The sequence below is a fragment of the Python bivittatus genome, unplaced genomic scaffold (genome assembly GCF_059951505.1).
Source record: "Python bivittatus isolate LINGU-HERP-01145 unplaced genomic scaffold, Pbiv_v1 ctg000480_np1212, whole genome shotgun sequence".
Taxonomy (NCBI): domain Eukaryota; kingdom Metazoa; phylum Chordata; class Lepidosauria; order Squamata; family Pythonidae; genus Python; species Python bivittatus.
In genome coordinates, this window is record NW_028277075.1 from 68,664,027 (window position 1) to 68,686,218 (window position 22,192).

At 39.6% G+C, this 22,192-nt stretch overlaps 1 protein-coding gene across 1 annotated transcript; it reads left to right on the plus strand.

Annotated features, from left to right (window-relative positions):
- The first annotated feature begins 219 nt into the window (after window positions 1–219).
- Window positions 220–21,577, plus strand: LOC103065518 (acyl-CoA (8-3)-desaturase-like). The gene is made up of 12 exons (XM_007440837.4): window positions 220–529; window positions 2,839–2,949; window positions 6,477–6,674; window positions 8,679–8,780; window positions 8,875–9,003; window positions 11,284–11,341; window positions 11,914–11,990; window positions 12,603–12,700; window positions 16,347–16,443; window positions 18,422–18,501; window positions 18,641–18,766; window positions 20,301–21,577. The coding sequence occupies exons 1-12, from the start codon at window positions 281–283 to the stop codon at window positions 20,350–20,352; spliced, it is 1,377 nt and encodes a 458-aa protein (XP_007440899.1). The 5' UTR covers window positions 220–280; the 3' UTR covers window positions 20,353–21,577.
- Window positions 21,578–22,192: the final 615 nt, after the last annotated feature.

Below are 22,192 nucleotides of genomic sequence, written 5' to 3' on the forward strand. Positions count from 1 at the left end.
GCTCGCCAGGGGCGTGAGACTTAATCAGATGGAACCACGCAGCTCGCTGACATTCAGAGGCATAAGCGCTAATTAAGAGAGGCGCCGGAGAGCCAATGGCGTTTCCCAGCAGCTCGACGGGCCAATCAGGTTCCAAAGAGAGAGCTCCAGAAGAAGGGGCTTGACTGAGCGCGCTTGATCTTTCTGCTGGTGGAACTGCAGGCGCCGGGTTGTTCGGGAATTGGGGTTGCCACGAGGAGATCCTTGCCGGAAAAGCACGGGATTTAACCCAGTGGGATAAATGGCTCCTCCGCTGCAGGATACCGGGGTGGGGGTCGGAATGGGAGAGAAAAAGGCGAATGGGAGCGAAATCTGTTCCCGCCGTTTTTTCACGTGGGAAGAAATCGGGCTGCGCACGGGACGGATTGAGCCTCATCTTCGCGAGAGGTGGCTGGTAATTGACAGGAAGGTCTACGACATTAGCAGCTTCTTCCAGCGGCACCCGGGAGGCTCCAGAGTGATTTCCCACTACGCGGGGCAGGATGCCACGGTGAGGACAGCTGCTTCTCAGAGCGCTAGTTGAGCGTGGGGAGTCTGGATTGTCAAAAGCGTCACCCATCCCTGAAGGGAAATTTGGATTACCTCCTTCTCGTCACTAAAATGGAGCTCACTGGGAAATTCAGGGATTCACGCGGTTGCCCCCATTTTGAACGGTTCCTCTCTGGGGAATGGTGCCCAGAAGTATTCCTTGGAGCTATAGATGGTTTTGCTTTCATAATCAGGATTTCTCACACTAGGGGAAAGCCGCTTCCTCCCCCCCCCCCGCTAATTTTGGGTGGTCTCTAAACTATCTTTCACTTAGAAGAGAAGACTCCACGGCTCAGGGTTGAACCGTGGAGTCCTTGGACTCCACTGTCTTTCACTTCTCAGTATAATCTTTTTAAAGGTTTATTTAAATGTTCTCCCAGCCAACATTAGTGTCATACTGGCATAATTAATTTCATGTAAACTAATTGCTAACTGGTGTTTGACAAGAAAAGTTATTTGAGTCACTAAAATGCTATTTTATATTTCTTCTTAAATTTATAGTCTATTTGCACTCTAAACAGCATCCCTGTGTTAAAAAGTAGGTCATAAGCCTCAAAGCAGCTGTGATGGAAATAAGATTTATTGAAATCCATGGAGTAAAGTTTAATAAAAATGCTTAAGGTCACAATGTAAGATATGGCATTATGTCACTTTTACATTTTAAAAATGGTCCCATTAAAAAATAGTCTCTAGTTTTCTTATCTTTTGTACAGCAAATATGTGGATTTGAATGTCAGTTTTAAATTCCTACATAAAGTGTCAAGGGTAACCTTATAATATTTCAAGTCTGTCTGCTCATCTGTGTTAATCATATGTTGTTCAGAAGAAGAAAACTAGGTTTTCTAATGCTTCCATTGCTGGCAGCTGGAAGCAGTTCTTCCTCATCACAAACTTTTTGGCAAGTGGCCACCAGAAGCTTGTTCTTACACTGTTTTTGGGGGGTAAGCTGATGTTTTAGGGTGTGATGTTTGCAGGAAGTACTTTAAAATTATTTAGCTCCAGATTGATTTCCAGCATTTGTAATGTCAAAACTATTTTAATCATATTTGAAAATTTCACTAATACAGTATTTGTGGCTGCTTGATTAAAATCTTATATAGAGTATCTATTTCATTTTCCAAACACAGGATATGTAAGGGAGAAGTATAATTGTGAGAATTGGCCACATGAAGAAAGCCTGGATTGTATGGTGGGATATGATTTTAGACTTAAAGGGAAATACTTTATCAGCAAGATGTTCAGATGATAAAAGTGTGCTTGATGCTTGCCTGTGTTGTAAGAGTGAAAGTTACACTGAGGAAATTCATTATTATTTAATTGTTTAGAAAGCTCTCTTGTTATTTGCTGTTTGTGACTGGAGAAAGAAAATCCATGGTGTATGTATATATATATATATATATATATATATATATATATATACACCATGGATTTTCTTTCTCCAGTATATATATATATTTGTAAGTGGTGCATGTGATCATATGCATGGACTAGATAATAACTGTGCTCATAATGAGAAAGATGTGCACAGGAATGTAAATACACAATGGGAAAAATTGCAGACAGATGCTGTTTGCTCTCCTGTATGCTCCAAAATCCCTTTTTTGCTTTTGAATCCAAAAGTGATACATGATCACACATGTTTATAGGAAAGGATTTGGCTAAGCTACTTAAAATTAGCAAATTAGGTACTCAAGTTACTAGTAATGATTAAACTTGTGTGTGTGTATACTAGTACTTTTGAGGATTGTGCCTGAAAATAAACCTGCTTAAATGAATAGTGGAAAGCTATATGATGCCCAAGGTGCTTTTTCCAAATCCTTTTTGAAACATGTATGGCTCTAACAGCCAGGATTTGCTAAAAGTAAATGCAGGTAAGCTTTTTGTTTTGCTGCAGGACATGCTTTAGAATGGGGTGCCCAATCTGAGACCCACGGCTATGTGTCCCCAAAAACCTTGGGTACAGCCCCCAGAGATCTCTGAAAATGTTAACCAAACTTTAATTTTTAATATCTTAGAAATAAAGTAAATATTAAATACAAGTGATTATACTAGCTATATTTAGTTATAATTAAGTATAAATGAAAGCAATTTTTGTCCACTAATTTTTGAATAATGACTCCCAGCTTACCGCTCAAAATCTAGATGCAATCAATGTACCAGAAAAAAATGTACATTCCTGTTTTAAATTCAACCTCTCTGTGACTACTTTTTACATTTCAGCTGAAGTCTGTGTTTCTCATTCTGTTCAATATTACAACTTTTCTCTCCCAGGATGCATTCACGGCATTCCACCTGCATAAGGCTCAAGCAAGCAAGTATTTGAATTCATTGCTGATAGGGGAACTGGCACACGATCAACCAAGTTCTGAGCCCAGCAAGGATGTGAGTGTTCATAAGACATCAGGATTGGGAACCAATGTATAGTTCTATGCTTTTTAAAAAACTTTACAGTGCAGAGAAGAGAAAAATCAGAATTCTATTCTGTATTAATAATTGTACACTAGAGATAGGAGACCTGTGCCATTTATTTATTTATTTATTTATATTTATTTATATATTTATATATGCCTCCCATCTCCCCCAGAGGGTGACTCTGGGCGGTTTACAATTAAAACGGTTTTGTTTAACAGTTATAGTCAGCAGAGTGAGTGATACTAGGGATTGTAATTAAGCAGCAGAGGACTATTGGTTGCCCACTTCTGGTCTTTATTGCACATTATATGGTAGTGATGAATAGAGATTAATGGTTTACCTGAAACAAAAATAAAAGTCCTGTTTACCTGAAACGAAGTCATTATACACACATACATACACATACGGTGTGTGTGTGTGTGTGTATTATATATAACAAAAACATATGGTAGTGATGAATAGAGATTAATGGATGGTTTACCTAAAACAAAAAACAAAAGTCCTGTTTACCTGAAACAAAGTCCAGATGTGTATTATGGTACAATTAGGAGAAGGCTAATATACCTCACCCTTCCTCCTTTGCCTGATCAGTCCATCTGCCTTTCTTCCTAGTACCCTATCTCCCCTTAGTGACTGCCACATGCTGCCATAGCCTTGCCTTTTCCCATTGTTTCCCATCCTTGAACACCCCTGCTTGATTAATGCTCAGACAAAACACATGTGGTCTGGTCCAGTTATGGATCACCTGAAAACTACTGGTCTGTGTATTGCATATTTTGCATATCTCTAGAAATTGAGAGGGCTGTAATTGACTGGGAAGTTGGAAAAAGATCTTGGGAGAAAACAGTTGTGAACCACTTCTGTATTGTTGCCAAGAAAACAGTATAGAATTGTTCACTCATCATCCCAAACTGAACTCTATTTGAAAAAAAGGTGATTTTTGTTTCTGTATAATATAAAAGTTTGGTGTAGTGGTGAAGGTGCTGGCCTGGAAACCAGGAGACTGAGTTCTAGGCCTCCTTAGGCATCACAGCTATCTGGGCCAGTTATTCTCTCTCAGCCCAACCCACCACACAGGGTTGTTGTGGGGAAAATAGGCAGGAGTAGTAGGTATATTTGCCACCTTGAGTTGTTTTAGCCACTGGGTGAGGTCATCCGTCATTAAATGCTGATGATACCAGTTGTACAATTCCACTGTGGACCAACCATGCAATGCTGTAAAAGTCCTTTATTTATTTATTTATTAAATTTATATACCACCTATCTCCCCCAGAGGGTGACTCTGGGTGGCTCACAATTAAAATAAAAACCCCCAAAAGTTAAAAACATAAATATCCACATTAATAAATATATATATATATATATATATATATATATATGTATATGTATATGTATATGTATATTGTATATATATTTTGTATATATATTTTCCCAGAAAAATATATAAACCCAAAGGATACCATGGTCGATGGTATCGAAAGCTGCTGAGAGACCAAGAAAAGCAAGGATGGATGCACTACTCCCATCCTGCTCTCGCCAGAGATCATCTAAAAGTGTGACCAATGCTGTTTCTGTCCCATAACCAGGCCTGAAACCTGACTGATAAGGGTCCAGATAATGTTTCCTCCAGGATCCTCTGAAGCTGTCGCGCAACCACCTTTTCCACCACCTTTCCTAAAAAGGGAAGGTGGGAAACTGGATGAAAATTGTCCAGAAGGGCGGGATCTAGCGATGGTTTCTTGAGGAGGGGGCAGACCCGGGGCCTCCTTAAAAGGCTTCAGGAACACCCCCTCCTGCAAGGATGAATTGACCACTGCCAGTACCCACCCTAATGTCACCTTCCTGGAAGCTGTGATGATCTGGATAGGGGAGAACAGGCTTTGGCTCAACCCTGGTAAGACAGAGTCACTGTAGTTTTTAAGGCCCCCTGATTCTGGGGGTTTTCCATCTTTAACTCTGCATGGGGGTGCACTTCCCCAGTCAGAGTTGGTGCACAATTTGGGGGGCCTCCTGGACTCGGCTCCTGCTTGAAGAGCAGAGGGTAACCATGGTCAAACAGCTGTTGCACAGGTTTGTCTTGTGCACCAGTTTGTCTTGTGGACCATAAGGCCTTGCTTAAGATGATTCATGCCTTAATTGCCTCCTGTTTGGATTACCGTAACACGCTGTACATGAGGCTGCCCTTAAAGAGTACCTGGAAGCTGCAGCTGGTCCAGAATGCAGTGGTGTGGGCAGTTTTTGCCATTTCTTGTTAAACCCATGTAACACCACTGCTCTGCAAGCTCTACTGGCTCCCAGTAGGCTTCCAGATACAATTCAAGGTACTGGTCATCATCTATAAAGCCCTCCATGTCATAGGGCCAGGCTATTTGTGGGATGGCCTTTCTCCTATAGTCTGCCCACCCACCAGATGTAATAGAGAGGGCATGCTCTGGGTCCCTTCTATTAAACAGTGTGATCTTGTTGGACCCCAGAATCGTGCCTTCTCAGTGACAGCGCCTGCCTGTGGAACACCATCCCCCAGAGATTTGGATGGCCCCAACTCTGTTAGCCTTTCACGAGGTATTGAAGACCTGGCTGTTCCCACAGGCATTTAGATCAGGAAGAAGATGAGCTCTGCTACTATTGATGGTTAATAGTTAACAGTTTATCCTTGAGCAGAGGGGAGGAAGGTTACGTTTGGGAGTGTTGTTCATTTTTAATCTTGTAAGCCGCCCAGAGTCAGTTGTGTGAGATGGGTGGCTATATAAATGATATAAATAAAAAATAAATAAATCCTGTCACTGAGAATTTTCTATGTGATGGGATTAATACTGTTGTAAAGATTAAATAAGGAATCAGGGCTGTGTAAGACTGCAATCAAATAGTCTGCCTTGGTCTTCTGCAACCAGGTACTCTCCAATGTTTCTTGGATTGTGGCTGTGAATTCTAGGAGTAATCCAATAATCTGGAAAGCTAATCAGTCCTGGATATTTAAATTGGGAAGAGAAGTGTTTCACTCATGTTAACATAGTTTGCGAAGCATTCCCTTTAAATATGTTGAATAGCTCTAAATACAGCATTAACCTCTTTTAAAATTGGCTGACTGAAAAAACAGCGTGGTTTCAGATTAGAGATTTTGACCTTTTTGAAAATTATTCTGTCTACCTTTGTTTATTTTTATTTGTATTTTTTAAAACATTTTTAAACCACCCAATGGCTAAAACTGGTCATTTACAATAAAACGTGCTAAAAATACAATTTGAGTTAAATCATATACAATACAATCAAATACAATACAATATACAATACAAAATAAAATAAAGATACCATACAAACTAGGCAGCATCATGGTGGTTGTCAGAATTTAAAACAATACAAATTAAAATACAATTTAAAAGCCTTGGGAAGTACATTTGTATTTGGCATTTTATATTACTATTTGTAGCCTTGTATGTTTATGGGACTAAGTAATTTTTTAACCTGGAATGCCAACTACTTGTTGGGTTTTCCCACAGGAATTGCTTATAAAAGACTTCCGGGAATTGCGGTCCACTGTTGAGAAAATGGGACTTCTGACGCCAAATCTCTGGTTTTTCTTTCTAATTTTTATTCATATTATATTGTGTGACGTCGGTGCCTGGTTGACTATCTGGTATTTTGGGACATCTTCAGTACCATTCTTTGTGGGTTGTGCATTGTTTACTATTGCTCAGGTACAGTATGGACCTTGTCATGTAATAAGAATCAATATGTTTTTCCATACGAGGAGGATTTAAAGAATTCCATACATTTCACTAGAGACACAAATAACTGCAACTCTTTGTAACACTAGATTTTAGGGTTTGTTTGTTTTTTAATTGTAATGCAACAACATTATTCCTTATGTCACATGACGTAACAGTTTTAGCATCTAGGATACTTCCACACAGCTTTGCAATATAATGGTAGTTGGCACTTGGTTATTCTTTTGAAGTCAAAATCAAATTACAGGGAGTCCTAGTTAATTACAGTAATCAGGACCAGAATTTCCATCACTAAGCAATGTGGCTGTAAAGCGTGATGGCAATCTCCACTGCCATTGTTAAGCAAGGACTGCACAGGTCATTAAGCAAGGACCTCACATGACTGTGACATGGAAAGAGGCAGGAATCCAGAAGCACTTGCTTATGTCTCTGAAACTGCATTGCAGGCCAGTTGGTGGGTTGGCACTACAGAGTGTGGGCAGGCAGGTGCAGAGTACGAGATCCCCATACTGCCCGGTAGCTCATTGGAAGAAAAAGCAATGGGAACAACTTGCAGCCTGCTAGCTTCTGCATTGACTTTGCTCGTGGGAAGCTGGCAGGGAAGGTTGCAAATGGCAATCATGACAGTGGAATGCTGCTACTGTCGTAATTGATAAATATGATAAAGAAATAAATAGCGAGCCGGCTGCCAAATGCCCGAATCACAATCATGTGACCACAGGGACACTGCAGCAACTTCAAGGACCAGTCATATGTCGTCCTTGTTCAGCACTGTTGTAACTTCGAACAGTTGCTAAACAAGTGGTTGTAACCCGAGGACAACCTGTAACTCCAACTCACAAACACTTGTTTCCAGAATTCTTTTTGCGTTTCAAGGCTTAATCTAGTAAGCATGACCTGGGATGCTGATGTAACTTAAGAAAGAAAAATTACTCATACTTTTCTAACTTGGAATAAAGAGAATTATTCCTTTTCACAATAATGCCCAGTTTCTTTATCAGACTCTCCTGGCCAAGTTGATTACTGGCACCCTCCCCAAGAAGCAAGATTCAATCCAAGCATATACATATTTGACAACTTACACTTCTGGAGAAGGCTCTGGAACTTTCATGTAAGAGCAGACATTGCTCAAGCCAGAAACAGTGCCCCAACCCTGCTGGCATTTCACAAACAAGCCAAAACATTTTCGTTTCAGCGTACATTTGGCCCTTAGATTGGTTTATTTATGAGTACCTTTGATAATACTTATCAGTATTACTATCTTAATTGTATTGTGTTTATATTTTGATTTTGACTTGCTAATACTCCACCCAGACTTCTTCAGGATTAGGACAGGCTATAAATATCATGAAATAAATAATCTGTTTTGTCAACAGATTGATTCCTATCTAAGAGTTCCTAATTTATCCTCTTACTAGATATATGAAGCCAGTTATTTCACACCTAAAGCCATAGAATAACAATCCATGGTCCAAATGCAATTCATAGACAGGGACCAATTAGCTCCAGCTTATCTCTGTCTTCTGTACAATAGGAGGTTGTTTTAGCTCTCACACGTTTCTTCTCCCTGTTGTGGCTTCCTCTAAAGAATGTGCTAGTCTGAGTCTTTAAACATCAGTTAGTTATGTATATCCAGAAGGCAGACAAGTAGAGTGAGATGGAGAAGGAAAGAATTCTTATTCCTGTGCAAATGGTTCTTAAACAGTTGCAATAGAAAGAAAGTTCATCCTAGTGGAGACCATCTTAGAACTGTGGAATTTAAGTCTTCCAAATCATTATGTTAGTTGAGCTTCTTCATCTTTGGGCTGTCTGCCTTTTCAATAGATTAAAGGTTGCAGGTTTACCTAATGTTATTTTATTTAACATGAATATCTCCCAGAACTGTGCTTTTAAAATGCATTGATTTAATTCTGTATTGTATATGAAATGAACTTCATATATGAATTTTATTTTTAAAAGTATTTCTTTTTCCAGGGCCAAATGTCCTGGTTACAACATGACTTGGGTCATCTTTCAGTCTTTAGTACATCCAAATGGAACCATGTGGTTCATAGGCTCTTCATAAGTCAACTGAAAGTAAGTGTCCTGTTCTTTAAGGAAGCTTTCCTTTTTGTCATCATATGATGTTGAAGTCTACTCTGTTCTTAATCTTCTATCCCCTTTCTTCTAGGGATTACCAGTCAGTTGGTGGAATAATTTGCATTTCCAGCATCATGCCAAACCAAACTGCTTTCGTAAAGACCCTGATCTCAACATGCATCCCCTTGTGTTTGCTCTAGGGAAGAAACTAGCTAGAGAGGTACATTTGTGGGATTCATATTTTTGAAACAGCTTTAGAAGAGCAAATAGGAGACACTGAAGACAATAAATCTTCATTATCTATGTTTTGTGTTTGCCAACCCATTTTGTTGTTTTTAGTTTTTCTTTTAAACTTACCTTGTTCAATTTACTTTTACTGGGTCATTTTGTTTGATTTACTTTTACAGGTAGTCCTCGTTTAGCAACCACAGTTGGAACCAGCAACTCAATCGTTAAGCAAAGTGGTCACTAAGTGAAACCACGACTGTACTTACGATCTTACTTCAGCTTTCCTTTGATTTACAGACCTGCAGAAGTCATAAATGCAAGGATTGGTGGCAACGTTTTCATCGCTGTCATAACTGCGAACAGTTGTTAAACAAGACAGTTGCTAAACGAAAGCTACCTGTATTCACTTCTGCTATCTTCATGTCAGTACACTGCATATGTCTCCTAGCTGGTAGGATACAGGCAACAGTATGTTGCCTTGCAAGGTAGTCTTTACATTGAATAGTATAGACATGGTTGGGGTAAATCTGATCTTTGGTTAGCAAAAGTGTACCAAAACTGACCAATATTGTATCCTTACAGTTAGTAGGGAATGTGATGGATTGATTATGTGCCATCAAGTCATTTTTGACTCCTAGCCACCATATAGATAGATTTTCTCCATGACAATCTATCCCTAACATGTTCTGAAAGACTCCCAATGGTTCACTCTTTGGAACTGTAACTGAGTCCATCCAATTTACTGTTGGTCATCCTCTTCCCTTTCCTTCCACCTTTCCTAGCATTAGCACTTTCTCCAAAGAGCTAGATCTTCGCATAATGTGTCCGAAGTAGGATAATTTGAGCCTGGTCATTTGCTCCTGGGTTGATTTGTCTGATGATTTATCAGTTTGTTTTCTTGGCTGTCCACAGTATTCTCAGGAGCCTTCTCCAACACCAAAGTTCAAGGGCATCAACACTCTTCCTATCCTGCTTCTTCAAAGTCCAACTTTTCCTTCTATAGAGTGTCATAGGGAATATCATGGCTTGCACAATTCTGATCTTTGTAGGTATAGACACATCTGAAAAGTTATGTGAAAGCCTTAGTTGACCAAAGCCATAATGGGTGATGGAGGTCAGTATTCATGGGCCCTTGTTGATAACCATGGTGGATGGAATATTGTAACACGGAATGTCAGAAGGGTACAGGTAGTCCTCAATTAGCAACTGCCTCTTTCAGTGACCATTCGCAGTTACAGTAGTGATGAAAAAGTAACTTTGCAACTGATCCTCGCATTTAGAACCTTTGCAAGTCTGCAAAGCAAAGGAAAGCTGAAGTAAATCATAAACACAGTTGTGGTTTCACTTAGCCACTGCTTGGCTTAACAACCAAGTCGCTGATCCCAGTTGTGGTTGCTAAACAAGGACTAAGCTTATGAATGAAGTGGAAGAAAGAAAAATGTTTGTGAAATGAAGAGAAAAGAAAGGATGATACCAATCTGGTCTGACCTTATGGACTGTAGTTGATAAATACAAGCATTGGAAGTGAATATGTAAGTTTAACTATTAGAGGGCTAAAATTTGTTAGAGAATATGTATTGGTGTTGGTGCTTTTGAAAGTAGTTACTGTAGTAGGATGGTGATAATTGGACAACATGTTCCAGTGAGTGATGAAAATGAAAGAATCAGGAATGAATTTTGGGAACGTTGTGCTTTATTCAGAATGTACCTTATTTGGGAGAAAAAGTTATTTTGTTAGGAGACAAGACTAGTTGCATGGCCATACAGAAAGCCAAGAATGAATGAGAACGATAATTGTTTGGTGAGTGTCTGCTTAGAAAAAGATCTGTTTATTTGTTTTGAATAAATGGTTTAAGCACAAGTCTGTGCATACACATAAGATGAATGGATCTAAAAACATTGTTTTGATTGTGATGAAAATATTGAGAGAATCAGTGAAGGATACAGAAGTAATGAAAGGGGCAAAATAAATTTTTGGACTCTTGTGCTGGGGGGGCGGTTATGAGGGTTTTTAGGGGCAAAAATAATGCTTTAGCTTTGTTACTTTAAAAAAAATGTTGTTTTAAAAGAGTGCAGTAAGCCTCTGCAAAAATTAAGGCACCCATTTTACCTCTTAAAAATCTGTCCAACACACAACATCTGAACATTTTGGCCCTACATGGGGGCTGACACAGTCCATGGATTGTACCAACATAGAGAACGAAAGGGGTATGATAGTGAGGAAATAAATATCTGTTGTTTGAATGAACTGCTGATGTCTCTTTCTTCATAGATTGGATTGCAGAAAACAAAATTCATGCCTTACAATCATCAACACAAGTACTTCTTCAGTAAGTACCTCCATCACTGAAAAATACCACACATTCACTATTTACAGTAACTCCACTGGCCCTCCTGATTTGTAGAACAGGAAGGTACAAGTTATAATATCTAAGATAGTGGACTTTGCAAATCAAAGGGTATAGGATAACCAGAGAAGACTTACATGTTGGGATCCAGGGTGAAAATGAGAGTTGTCAGTGTCATGTCATAAGAATTTGGGAGTAAAGACAAATGATAACATCAGAAATGAAGAGTTTGAATGTGAGAAATTAATATGCTGGTTCATGATGCAATAAAGATTGATTTGATATGAGAAATTAAAGATGCTGAATTGCCACAAGAGAAGGTAAGGTTGAGGGAAGACAGAATAATAAGTACTTTACTTTATTGGCTGTTGAAACATGTCAGTTTTTGAGTTGATTAAGTTGAGCTATAAGTGTGAATAGAAATATAAGCCAGATGAGGAGAGAGAAAGTGTAGAATGCATTATAACCATTATAACTTGGTCAGAAGAAATAGGGGAGAAGAGTGAATGTGTATGTTCCTAAAGAGATGCATGTTTCTTTTCCTTGTTTAACAGTAATGGCACCAGTTTTAATAATTCCCTTCTTCCAGTTGTCCATATACTACTTTACAATCAAGCGTAGAGAGTGGTTGGTAAGTATGCCTACCATTAGCATTATGCACAAAATAGGAAACATGTTTTGTTTCAGACCCACTACGTGTCATCAGGTTCTGGAAATTCTGTTCAGCTGTTTTGGGTTAGCTGCAGTTTGGCAGAACTAAAACCTAGAATGCTTTGGTTATCCCCAGTTTCAAATGAAACAAAATCTGGGCAGGACAAGTAGGGCAAGGCTGGTGCTCTCAATGTAGTTTATCCCATTGGTCTGCCTCCCCCCCACTTCCCAGCACATTCCTCCTCCTCAGCTGTTAGGCTACTGATGTCCTAGCATGGTATATCCCACTGGCCCACTCCCCTTACACTCTTCCCTTTTCCTCCCTCCCCTGCCTCCTGTCAGGTACCACCACCAATATCCTTGGATTTTTTTCCCATAGTCCCAATCTCTGAGCTTTTTTCTGCCCCAAAAGTTTCTGCTGTATTTATGTCCATGCCTAGAATGAAATGGTTTATGTGTGGAATGTTTTGCATATCCCTACTTATCATTCTCCAAAAGCCTACACTGCTGGGGGAACTTATTTGGTATGTAATCTTATAGCATAGGATTACTTGTAGAAAATACTGTCTTTTCTCTCTTTCTTCTGAAACAGGACCTAGCCTTGATTATCTCTTACCAGATCAGGATCTTCCTTATCTACATACCCATTATGGGATTTAATTCCTTTATGGCATACTACTGGCTGTCCAGGTAACACTGACTTTTATTTTATGGTTAGGTTCTCTATAGCTGAAGGTTAACTTCATATCCTGAATTAATTTTTTCTTAAATAATTATCATCTACTCTGAATATTTTTGATGTCTAGCAAAAAGATCCTTCTAATTCTTCCATTGTGCCAAGTCCCCTATATCGGCCAGCAAACCTTGTGGGATGGGGGCTAAATTAAAAAGTATTAAAATATGGGTAAGGAAATCTCGGTCTCTGGCTTTCTTCCTTCCAGTTTGATTGAACTAAAATGAGTTGGCGGTATCTCAGAGGCAGCTAACTACATGCATACTCACCAGCTACAATGAGTCACAACCTATTTGCAAATCCTTTGCCACAGTCCTGGCTCTTTTCTCTCAGGCTCTTATCAAAGCAGTTAGATCCAGCATGGTTCCTTCTTTGTGCCATGTACTGCTTAAACACCTCCCTGTCCCTTTGCTCCAGGATTCAGACCTTCTAATCACCTCAGCCTTCTAAACCAGTGGCAGCACCCAATTTAAGCCAATGATAATAGAGACGTGTCCAATCCCTGCTTTATATTAGTCCAAGAAAGGATTAAAACAATCAAACTTTTAGCAAGATACAAGATCTTTTGGTCAAATTGCCCAGGACAATCTGAAATACTTGAAACAGCTGCAGTTCCAAGTGCAGAGTTTTCCCTCTCACCTAGATTACCTCTGTTGCTCAAAAAAAAAAAAACCCCAAACAGTCCTATCCAGTCACAAAAGATCAAATCACCTCAGCCTCTCAGCAACATTCGCCCATCTGGATTGCTCCATTAAATATAATTAATATGAACTGCACCCCTTTATATTTCCCCTTGTTTTATCACAGAATTTTGAACCCATCTGACATTTCATTAATATGCAACACTAAACCTGTAACAAACACAGCTCTTCAAAATTTTCTCTATTTTTGTATGGTTTCTCTTTCTTACTACCATCAGTTATGAATCCAGAAGGAATCATAATCCATTCTCACTTAGCCTTGTGGGGGAACTCCTCAAGTATTCCTTGGAAGCCTTGACAGAATGTATTCTGCATTTCTTGGGAATAGCCAGAGTCAATGTCTGCACAGATACTATCAAACTTCTGAAATTGTTCTGCAGGAATATAAGCCAACTTTCTTATTCCCCACACCAGGGGATGTTCCAAGATTTAAGGAAATATATACAATAAATAAGGAATGAATGGCTGACTCCCTCTCCATAAAACCATAATATTACTAGTGGGTTTGCTACCATAGCTAGACAATGCCAGCCCTGTAAGGCAGACCAGACTAAAAAAAAAAAATGCCATGTATATAAAGCTACTTTTATTGGAATAGTTATAGTAATAGAATCTTGCAAGTCTGAATGTGTGTCCCCCCCCCCATCAATTTATCTTTGTGAGAATTAGGGAGAGGCTTTCCTAAATGGATTTCCTTCATTTAGTTCAGTGTAGTTTTCAGTGCTTATGGCAATGTGCCTTTCTATATTTTCATGAGTGTGAAATTTTCAGGCATACCACTAACTTCCAAAATTGGCTTCCATCTCTACTGGGAGTAAAAATGTAAATATTAGTATGCTGCTGAATTCTTTTGGGCCTGCCACTGGTCCAACAGCAAGGTAAGATATCCTCAGTTGTAATTGTAGTTTGGCCTGGTAGAATAGGGTATGAGATTATCCTCTCAGAGCAGGGCCATTTTGTTGAATGAACCTCAGATCATATAGAAGCATTCAACAAAAATATTTTCTTTTCTGGCCTTGGCTATGTTGCCTTTACATCCAGTGGCCACAAAAATAGGTAGTTCTCCCTGGAGTGTGGTCTTGCGATACATATTCATCTTGGCTCTCATTTTCATGGCGGAAAGGAGAAGGAAAATTTCACATGTCTCTCATCACATTTATGCCCAATATTCCAAATGCTGTACTCCTTTTACTTGCTTACTTTGATGTCAATGACCAACTTCTGGGTGAAACTTCTCTCCACAAATATCAATCTCCATCAGTTGGTTCTGAACCAATGTGTGCAAGGCATTCCACAGGTACACTATTCATAGTGAGACTTAACTGGACACAGGCCAAAGACTTGTTCCTGAAACTTCTCGTTTGAGTTAACATTATCAGGAACAATTGGCTTCAGGGTATCCTTAGTCTTCTTTGAGTTAGTACATGTCCTCTTTGCATTTATAACACATAGTTTTGCCTTGGGCATCCATCTTAGGAGTCCTGACTGGAATGGGCACAAAAAACACATTGTCTTCCTCCAAGAACAAAGGGGGCTCACATCTCACCCTATCCCAAAGCCTGGGAAAGAGCTGGGTCTTCAAGGCTCATTTGAAGGAGAACAGAGTTGGAACTGTTTGAATCTCTGGTGAGATGCTGTTCCAGAGAACAGTCATCACAACAGAGAAAGCATGCTTCCTTGGTCCCATCACATGACATTTTAAAGGTCTGTCTGATATTACAGAAAGGGCAGAAACAATGGAGAAAAGATGGCCCCTCAAATCACTAGGCCCTACACTATATATGGTTTTGTAGGTAATAACCAGCACCTTGAATTACATCCTGAAGCCTACTGGTAACTAATACCACTCATGAAGCAGAAATGTCATGTGACCACATTCTGGACCAGTTGAAACTTTCATGTGGCTCCAAGGGCAGCCCTATACCTGAGGTAACTAAGGCATGAGTGACTGTGAGAAGGGGCTCCTGGTGCAGGAATGGGCTCAATTGGTGCACAAAATAAACCTGTGCAAAAGACTTCCTGGCCACAGTTGCCACCTGCTCTTTGAGCAGGAGCTGAGTGTTCAGGATACCCACCAAACTGTGCACTAGTTCCATCTGGGGAAGTTCAGCTCCATTCAGAACCAGAGATAGAAAGTCCCCAGACCTAGAAGGTCTATATACCCAAAACCACATGGTCTTGCTAGGGTTGAGCTTAATCCTGTTCCACCCCCCGTTCAGACTTCCACAGCCTCCAGGCACTGGAACAACACCTTGACAACATCACTCAGGCAACCAAGGGTCAAAATATTCAGTTGAGTATCATCAATGTATGGATGACACCTGACCCCATGCTTTATGTTCATATCACTTAGCGACAGAAATTCCAGTCCCAATTGCCATCGTAACCCAAGGACTACCTGTAAAGGGAAAACTTTACCTCTACGTTGATGTGGAATTCAACTTCTTCACAACTCCTGAACAGATTCATTGTTAACAAATTCACTGAACTGTCTTGATCCCAAGATGCCTTTCCTTGTCAGTAACAATTGCTTCAGTGCACATGTAACATTACTCTTTTTGTCCCAATTACACATTCACTATTCCCTGTTATCCCAGCTTGGAGAGATCCTTTTGGAATTTTTCATGATCACTTTCTTTATTAGAATAATTTGTACACAGGAAGCACTAATACATATCCCTAGAGGACCTGCCTCCAGTTTGGGGTCTTTACTCAGTGGTCATTATGGGATCTACCTTATTGCAGTGTGACACATTGCTCTATAGCTTTACTGAAAACTTTTGGAAAGTCAAATATGCAATCTGTGTAAATGAATTGTGCTTTCATTCCATCTTTAATGCATACCTGCTTCTGTAGTATTATGTGGCAAAAAATTCATTTGACAATATATGTGACTTTGCAGATTTGTGGAAGCAAATTGGTTTATCTGGGTTTCACAAATGAATCACATTCCAATGAATATTGACCATGACGCAAACTTAGACTGGGTATCTACCCAGGTAAGTCTATTTTCTGTTGTTCAAAGCATTGATTTTTGAGACTGATCATAGCATGTTTTAGAAAAGTGATGATGCCAAATTGGGGGGGCGGGGGGGCTTGAATCTTATATTTTCCCAATTTGGTAGTCCTTGGATTCATACAAACTAGATACACATGCATTCCATCCAAACTTATCTCTGCATAGCTTGGTACCGTGCTCAGCCTCTCCTTCCAACAGAAACATCCAGGAGAAGTTTAGTTTAAAATTTAAAGGCAACCAGCAGCAGATACAAAACGACAACCACAGAAGAGGCAAAGAAAATACTATCTGACTGTGAAAGATTGAAATCCTGTGGCCAGTCAGTACAGAAACTGAAGTAGGTAAAAAAGAAAGGGTCCAATTTTGTATAAGGCAACTTTTTATCATTCTAACGTAGGTATCTCTTGAAGAGGTGGGATTAAAGGTGGAAAGGCTTGGAAAGAACCTGGAAAAGGTCAGGAAAAAAATAGAAAAATTCAGGGATTAAAAGTTTTTCCTTTCCTATTTTTTTCCTAAGCCTTTTTTTCCCCTTAAAAATGGAGAAAACCTTTGGAAAGAGTAAAGGGACTATACTGAATAGTTCTCTTTTTGAATAACAAATGAAATAAGACAAGGAGACTCATATATTGCTATCCTTCATGCCCACCAAATATTTTCTATTAACTTGTAATGGGAAGACTTGTAATTATCTTAGGTATTAGAGCAATGTAGTTCCTGGACCCAGGAAAATCAGTGTAGAACTGTCAAATGCAAGAGGGGAGAATTCAGGTCCTGATTGCTTGCTGGCTTCTCTATTCTGACTTTTTAGGTAGAGGTTGGTGGATCTAGGGAGCTCTATAATATAATGAGAGAAACAGGTTCCTGCTTTACAATATGGAATCTGGTTTTGAGCACATGATTACCAGCTGCTCTCTGGATGCTAGGTGGTGGTAAGTCCAGCGAGAGAGCCAGGTTTGAAAAATCCAGACTTGCTGACCCTCCCAGAAAAGAATGGCTCTAGACAGGAGTTCCTAGGACCCTGAAGAGAGGGAGCATTCCTGTATTATCTCTGGGGGACATTTGTTTATTTATTTATTTATTTATTTATTTATTTATTTTCTCACCTGCCCATCTCCCCCCAACGGGGGAACTCTGGGCGAGTGGCATATAAATTTAATTTATAAATAAATAAATAAATCCTGAAGTAACCAGTAGGTATTGGGCTGATCCAGCCCCTATAATCACCGATTGCACTGCTGGCAGCAAAACTCTGTCAAATTTTGGACACCTTAACATTGCCTTAAGGTGAAATTCCACTTTCATATGGGGACAAGTTAAAAAAAAGAGAGAGATTGCCAGAGCATGTTTGTCCTGTGCAAACATGGGGTTATGGTTTAAACATGCAAGTGGGGATATGGCTTAAAACCAGATATGTTCCAGGTAGAGTATGCCCACCCTACATGGTCTAGCCAGGAAAGGAAGCAGCAGATACCTGTACCCACATACCGCAGCAATTGGGAAGGCCTTTCACTTTAGAACACCCTCCCTCTGAGCTAACGTTAGCCTTCATCCTTTTATCATTCAGAAGGGCTGTGAAAACACTCCTCTTTTATCAGGCTTTGCGGGGCGCGGTTGTCCTTTTACAGTGATTTGTAAGGGTTTTAATGTATTGTTTTTTTATGTTGGAATATGTTTGAATGTTTTAGAATTGTAAGCCTCCTAGAATCTGGTGAATACGCAGTATACAATTTATTTTAAGTAAATGAATAAATACCAATAATAGCAAAATGCAGTCCCAGCTTCTGTGGGATCCAGTTTATGCTAGTGAGAGATAAAACAGATCCAGCTATCTAGCTTGGCATTTTGCTTACTGCCACCAGATGTTCCACTGGAATAAAAATTAGGATGAAGTCTCAGAACGGAAATATTGTATAAGTATGTGAAACAAGGAAAAAATATCCTTTCTTGTTTTCCCACAGCTCCACGCAACATGCAACGTGGATCAGTCGTTTTTCAATGACTGGTTCACTGGTCATCTGAATTTCCAGATTGAACACCAGTAAGTAAAATCCTTAGGGTAACAAAATTATTTAGATGACCACCTAGCATGGTCCCAGGGGACAGATGAGATCAGTATGAGTAGCAAGGGGGGTCTAAACCAGAGAAGCATGAACCTACTTTTTTTCATTCCTCCACAGCCTTTTTCCCACGATGCCTCGCCACAACTATAGTAAGGTGGCTCCCCTTGTGAAATCCCTCTGTGCCAAGCATGGTATTCCCTACCAAAGCAAGCCTCTGCTTACAGCCTTTGGAGACATTTTGCGGTAAGAGTGGCACAGATATTATGAACCCTGACTTGATAAGACAAACGAGTAATTGGCTCATGTAATCAGTCAGTCAGCTGAAGTGGATAAAGGGACAACCAAATCAAAGCCAAATCGATGTCTCCTGGACATGGTCTATATAATCGGGACAGCTGAAGGACACCTTGCCCCTGTCTCTCTTGTGCAGTGCATAATAAAAGCAGCTCCTTGAAATCTGCTAGCAGAAGATAGCTGGTAATGAGAACTACAGTAGCAACATAGATCCAATAGATAAGTAATGGCTATATAATCTCAAAGTCTTGGTGAAACAGATTATCTTTAGAGCATGATGTAAAACAAAGTAAAACAAATGACTTAACAACAGGAAATTCCACAGTCTATTAGTTTGAAAAGATCTGGACCCTTGTATCCTCCAGCTATGCTTCTGATGGTGATGAAGCACAACATACAGTATGTTCTCACATTACCTTAGCGGTTAGGTAAGATCAGGGTAAAACTAGAATAGTCCTTGGAAAATTATGATCAGAATGCCTGTTTCTTCACATTTGGGGGAAAATCATTGTGGAGCAAGTGGATTTCATATTAGGTTTATGGCCCTTAGGGAAGAAATTCGGCTCTTTCCTCCTTGCTGTTTTCTGCCAGGATATCCTTATCTGAAGTTATTATTTGTCCCATTAATCAAGAATTAATTATATAATGGAATGAGTAGAGCTTCAGATGAAATTGTTTTCACATGGAAAAATTAGGGAAGGAGAGTAACAGGTACAGTATGGTCCCGTTTGAAAGTTTTACATTTCTGCAAAAATGTAAGGTGATAGAAGAGGTGTAATTGATAAATTCCATATCTTGTCAAGACCTGTCACATACAGTTTCAAATCCAGATTTGGCATACAGTTTTGACTTTGCTAGTGGTGTGGAAATTATTAACTGAGACTAAAATGCTAGCTACCAAAGTAAGCTAGAAAAGTGCATTACTGTATGTCCTTGACATTGTCTCTCTCTGATTAAAGCTGAATGAAGAGAGCTATGAGTTGACATCTTTGTAAGCCTGTCTGTAGGATTGGACTTCCATTCAAGAGAATCCAAGGCTGCAGCTGAACATGCATTTTCCACTGCTTTAGGAGTATCCCATGAAGGAGCAAGCTCTTGGCTAAAGAGAGAAGAGAAAAGGAAAAACAGAAACTGATAAAATCACACACACACACACACACACACACACACACACACACTGTCTACACTGCATTGAAAGAACATAGAAGAAGAAATCAGGGATTCTGTAGGCTACCTCCACCTGCTCCACTGATAAAGCCAGATCCCCTTGCCATTGATTGCAAAGGGGATCTTTCCTCACTTTCCCTATGCTCAGTTGCAGTGGGAAAGGACTCTCCGTGCATACTGATCACTGTGCACAGAAATGGGATCAAAGAAATATACGGTGGTAAGAAAGATGTTGAAGGGGTAGGAAGGCACACATTGTGACACATACTCTATCTTCCCTCTTTGTGTAATCCAAGACATGTACACTGTCTTGCAGATCTCTTAAGGACTCTGGAGAAGCCTGGCTTGAAGCATATCTGCATGAATAAGCATTAGTTTGAGAATGAACTCCATCCTGATGAAGATGCATCACACACTAGAGGGTGGCTGAAGGGCTAAGGAAGAATGTGGGGTCTGGTGGGTGAACAGGATAAGTGATAACTTTGCTGGGGTGAGGTAATTTTGATCCTTTCCTTCATCCTCTGTGCAGTGTTTCCTTGGGCATATGTTCTGTTTGTACTGTGGCTTTTGGGGGATATGTGAAGGGAAAGTTTGTACCCCTGTATGAACACTTGTATTTCACTTGTTGCTTCTATGAGATTGAAACCTGGCCACCTTTTTCCTTGTTTTAGGGAGAGGGGGAGGTTGTCAGGTGGGAGAGGCAGAGAGTTTAGAGCAGAAGGGCAAAGTAATGAGAAGAATGAAAATGATAATGTTTGTGAATAACATACATGTTACTTGAAAGACAACTTGAAGTTTTAGGATACCTTGCAAGATCCAGTGTTTCTTAAGAGGAAAGAGCAGAATTCTTAGATCAGTTGGGTATGTTCAAGTTTGAATCTTCAAAAATATTGTAAAAAGAGTACTAGTTGTGATTAGTTAGGTTTTTAATGTTCTTGAGAGCCTTACTCATATTTGATCCAGACCATGAGTTCTGGAAGGATTGTTTTCCCCCAGATGGATCTTTCCATATTGAATACAGAAAAACATTTAAGTATGCTGTCAGCAAGACCACGTTGCTTCCATGCTATCGAAGTCCCAAGTGATATCTTAACCAGAAACTATGGCCCACCTCCATACCAATATTTGAGCTTCAGCAGAAATAGCACAATTGATGCTCAGTTGTATGCAGATTCAGTGCAGACCTCTAGCTCACACACTTTTTAAAGTGTATGGTAGTAGGAAGGAGGACTCTTCCACTGTAGTCTGGACCACAGCCTCTGGAAAGTTGAGACCTGGGGTCATGACCTTTGTCTGGCAGCATGATTGAGACAATTTCTTTGTTAAATATCTGTTGTATTAATGTGTGATTGGTGCTTTTCAGTCTTCTGTTTATCCTTTAGCACACCCCTCTAGGATGTATGCCACGTCATGGGTGCCCATTTTATTTATTTGTATCTTTTAATATATTTCATAAACTGATTTGAATAACCATGCATGGTTGCCTTTTTATTTTGAGTAGTATAAATTTAAGCAGGAATCCAAAGCTTGGAACTTCTCTATGATTTTAGAAATTATAATTTCCTTCAAATATATTAAACACCAAGAAGAAGGAAGATGGGGAAAATATTTTTTTTCTGCATTAGGGGTGGAGACCATGGAAAAATGAAGGCATTGTTACCCAAGTGCTAAATTTGAAAAACCTGCTACCATGCAAACTGATTGTACTAGATCAGATTATCCATACATGACAACTCTGGGACAGCAGGATCTCAACTAGTGCACCGTGAAATAGGCAAAAAAAAAAAAAAAAAAGCTGACATCATAAATGTGTAATTACTGTGTAAAAATTATTTTTAAAATGGGATTTGGCATGAATTTAAAATGGGTCTCATTAAGCTCAGACCGTTGCAAAGGTAGAAGCAAACCTCTTCTCATGAGAACACCACATAAACGTATGAGTTCTTTAGCTTTCTTTCTAGAGCTTCAAACTTCATAGTGATGTGGTGGTAACTGCTCTTATCCTTGTACAGGTAGTCCTCATTTAGCTACTGACTTGTTTAGTGACCATTCAGTTACAGCGGTGATGGAAAAGTAACTTTGTGACCAGTCCTCGCATTTACTACCTTTGCAGGTCTGGAAAGCAAAAGAAAGCTGAAGTAAAGCACAGTCACAGTTTCACTTAGTGACCACTTCGCTTAACAACTGAATTGCCAGTCCCAATTGTGG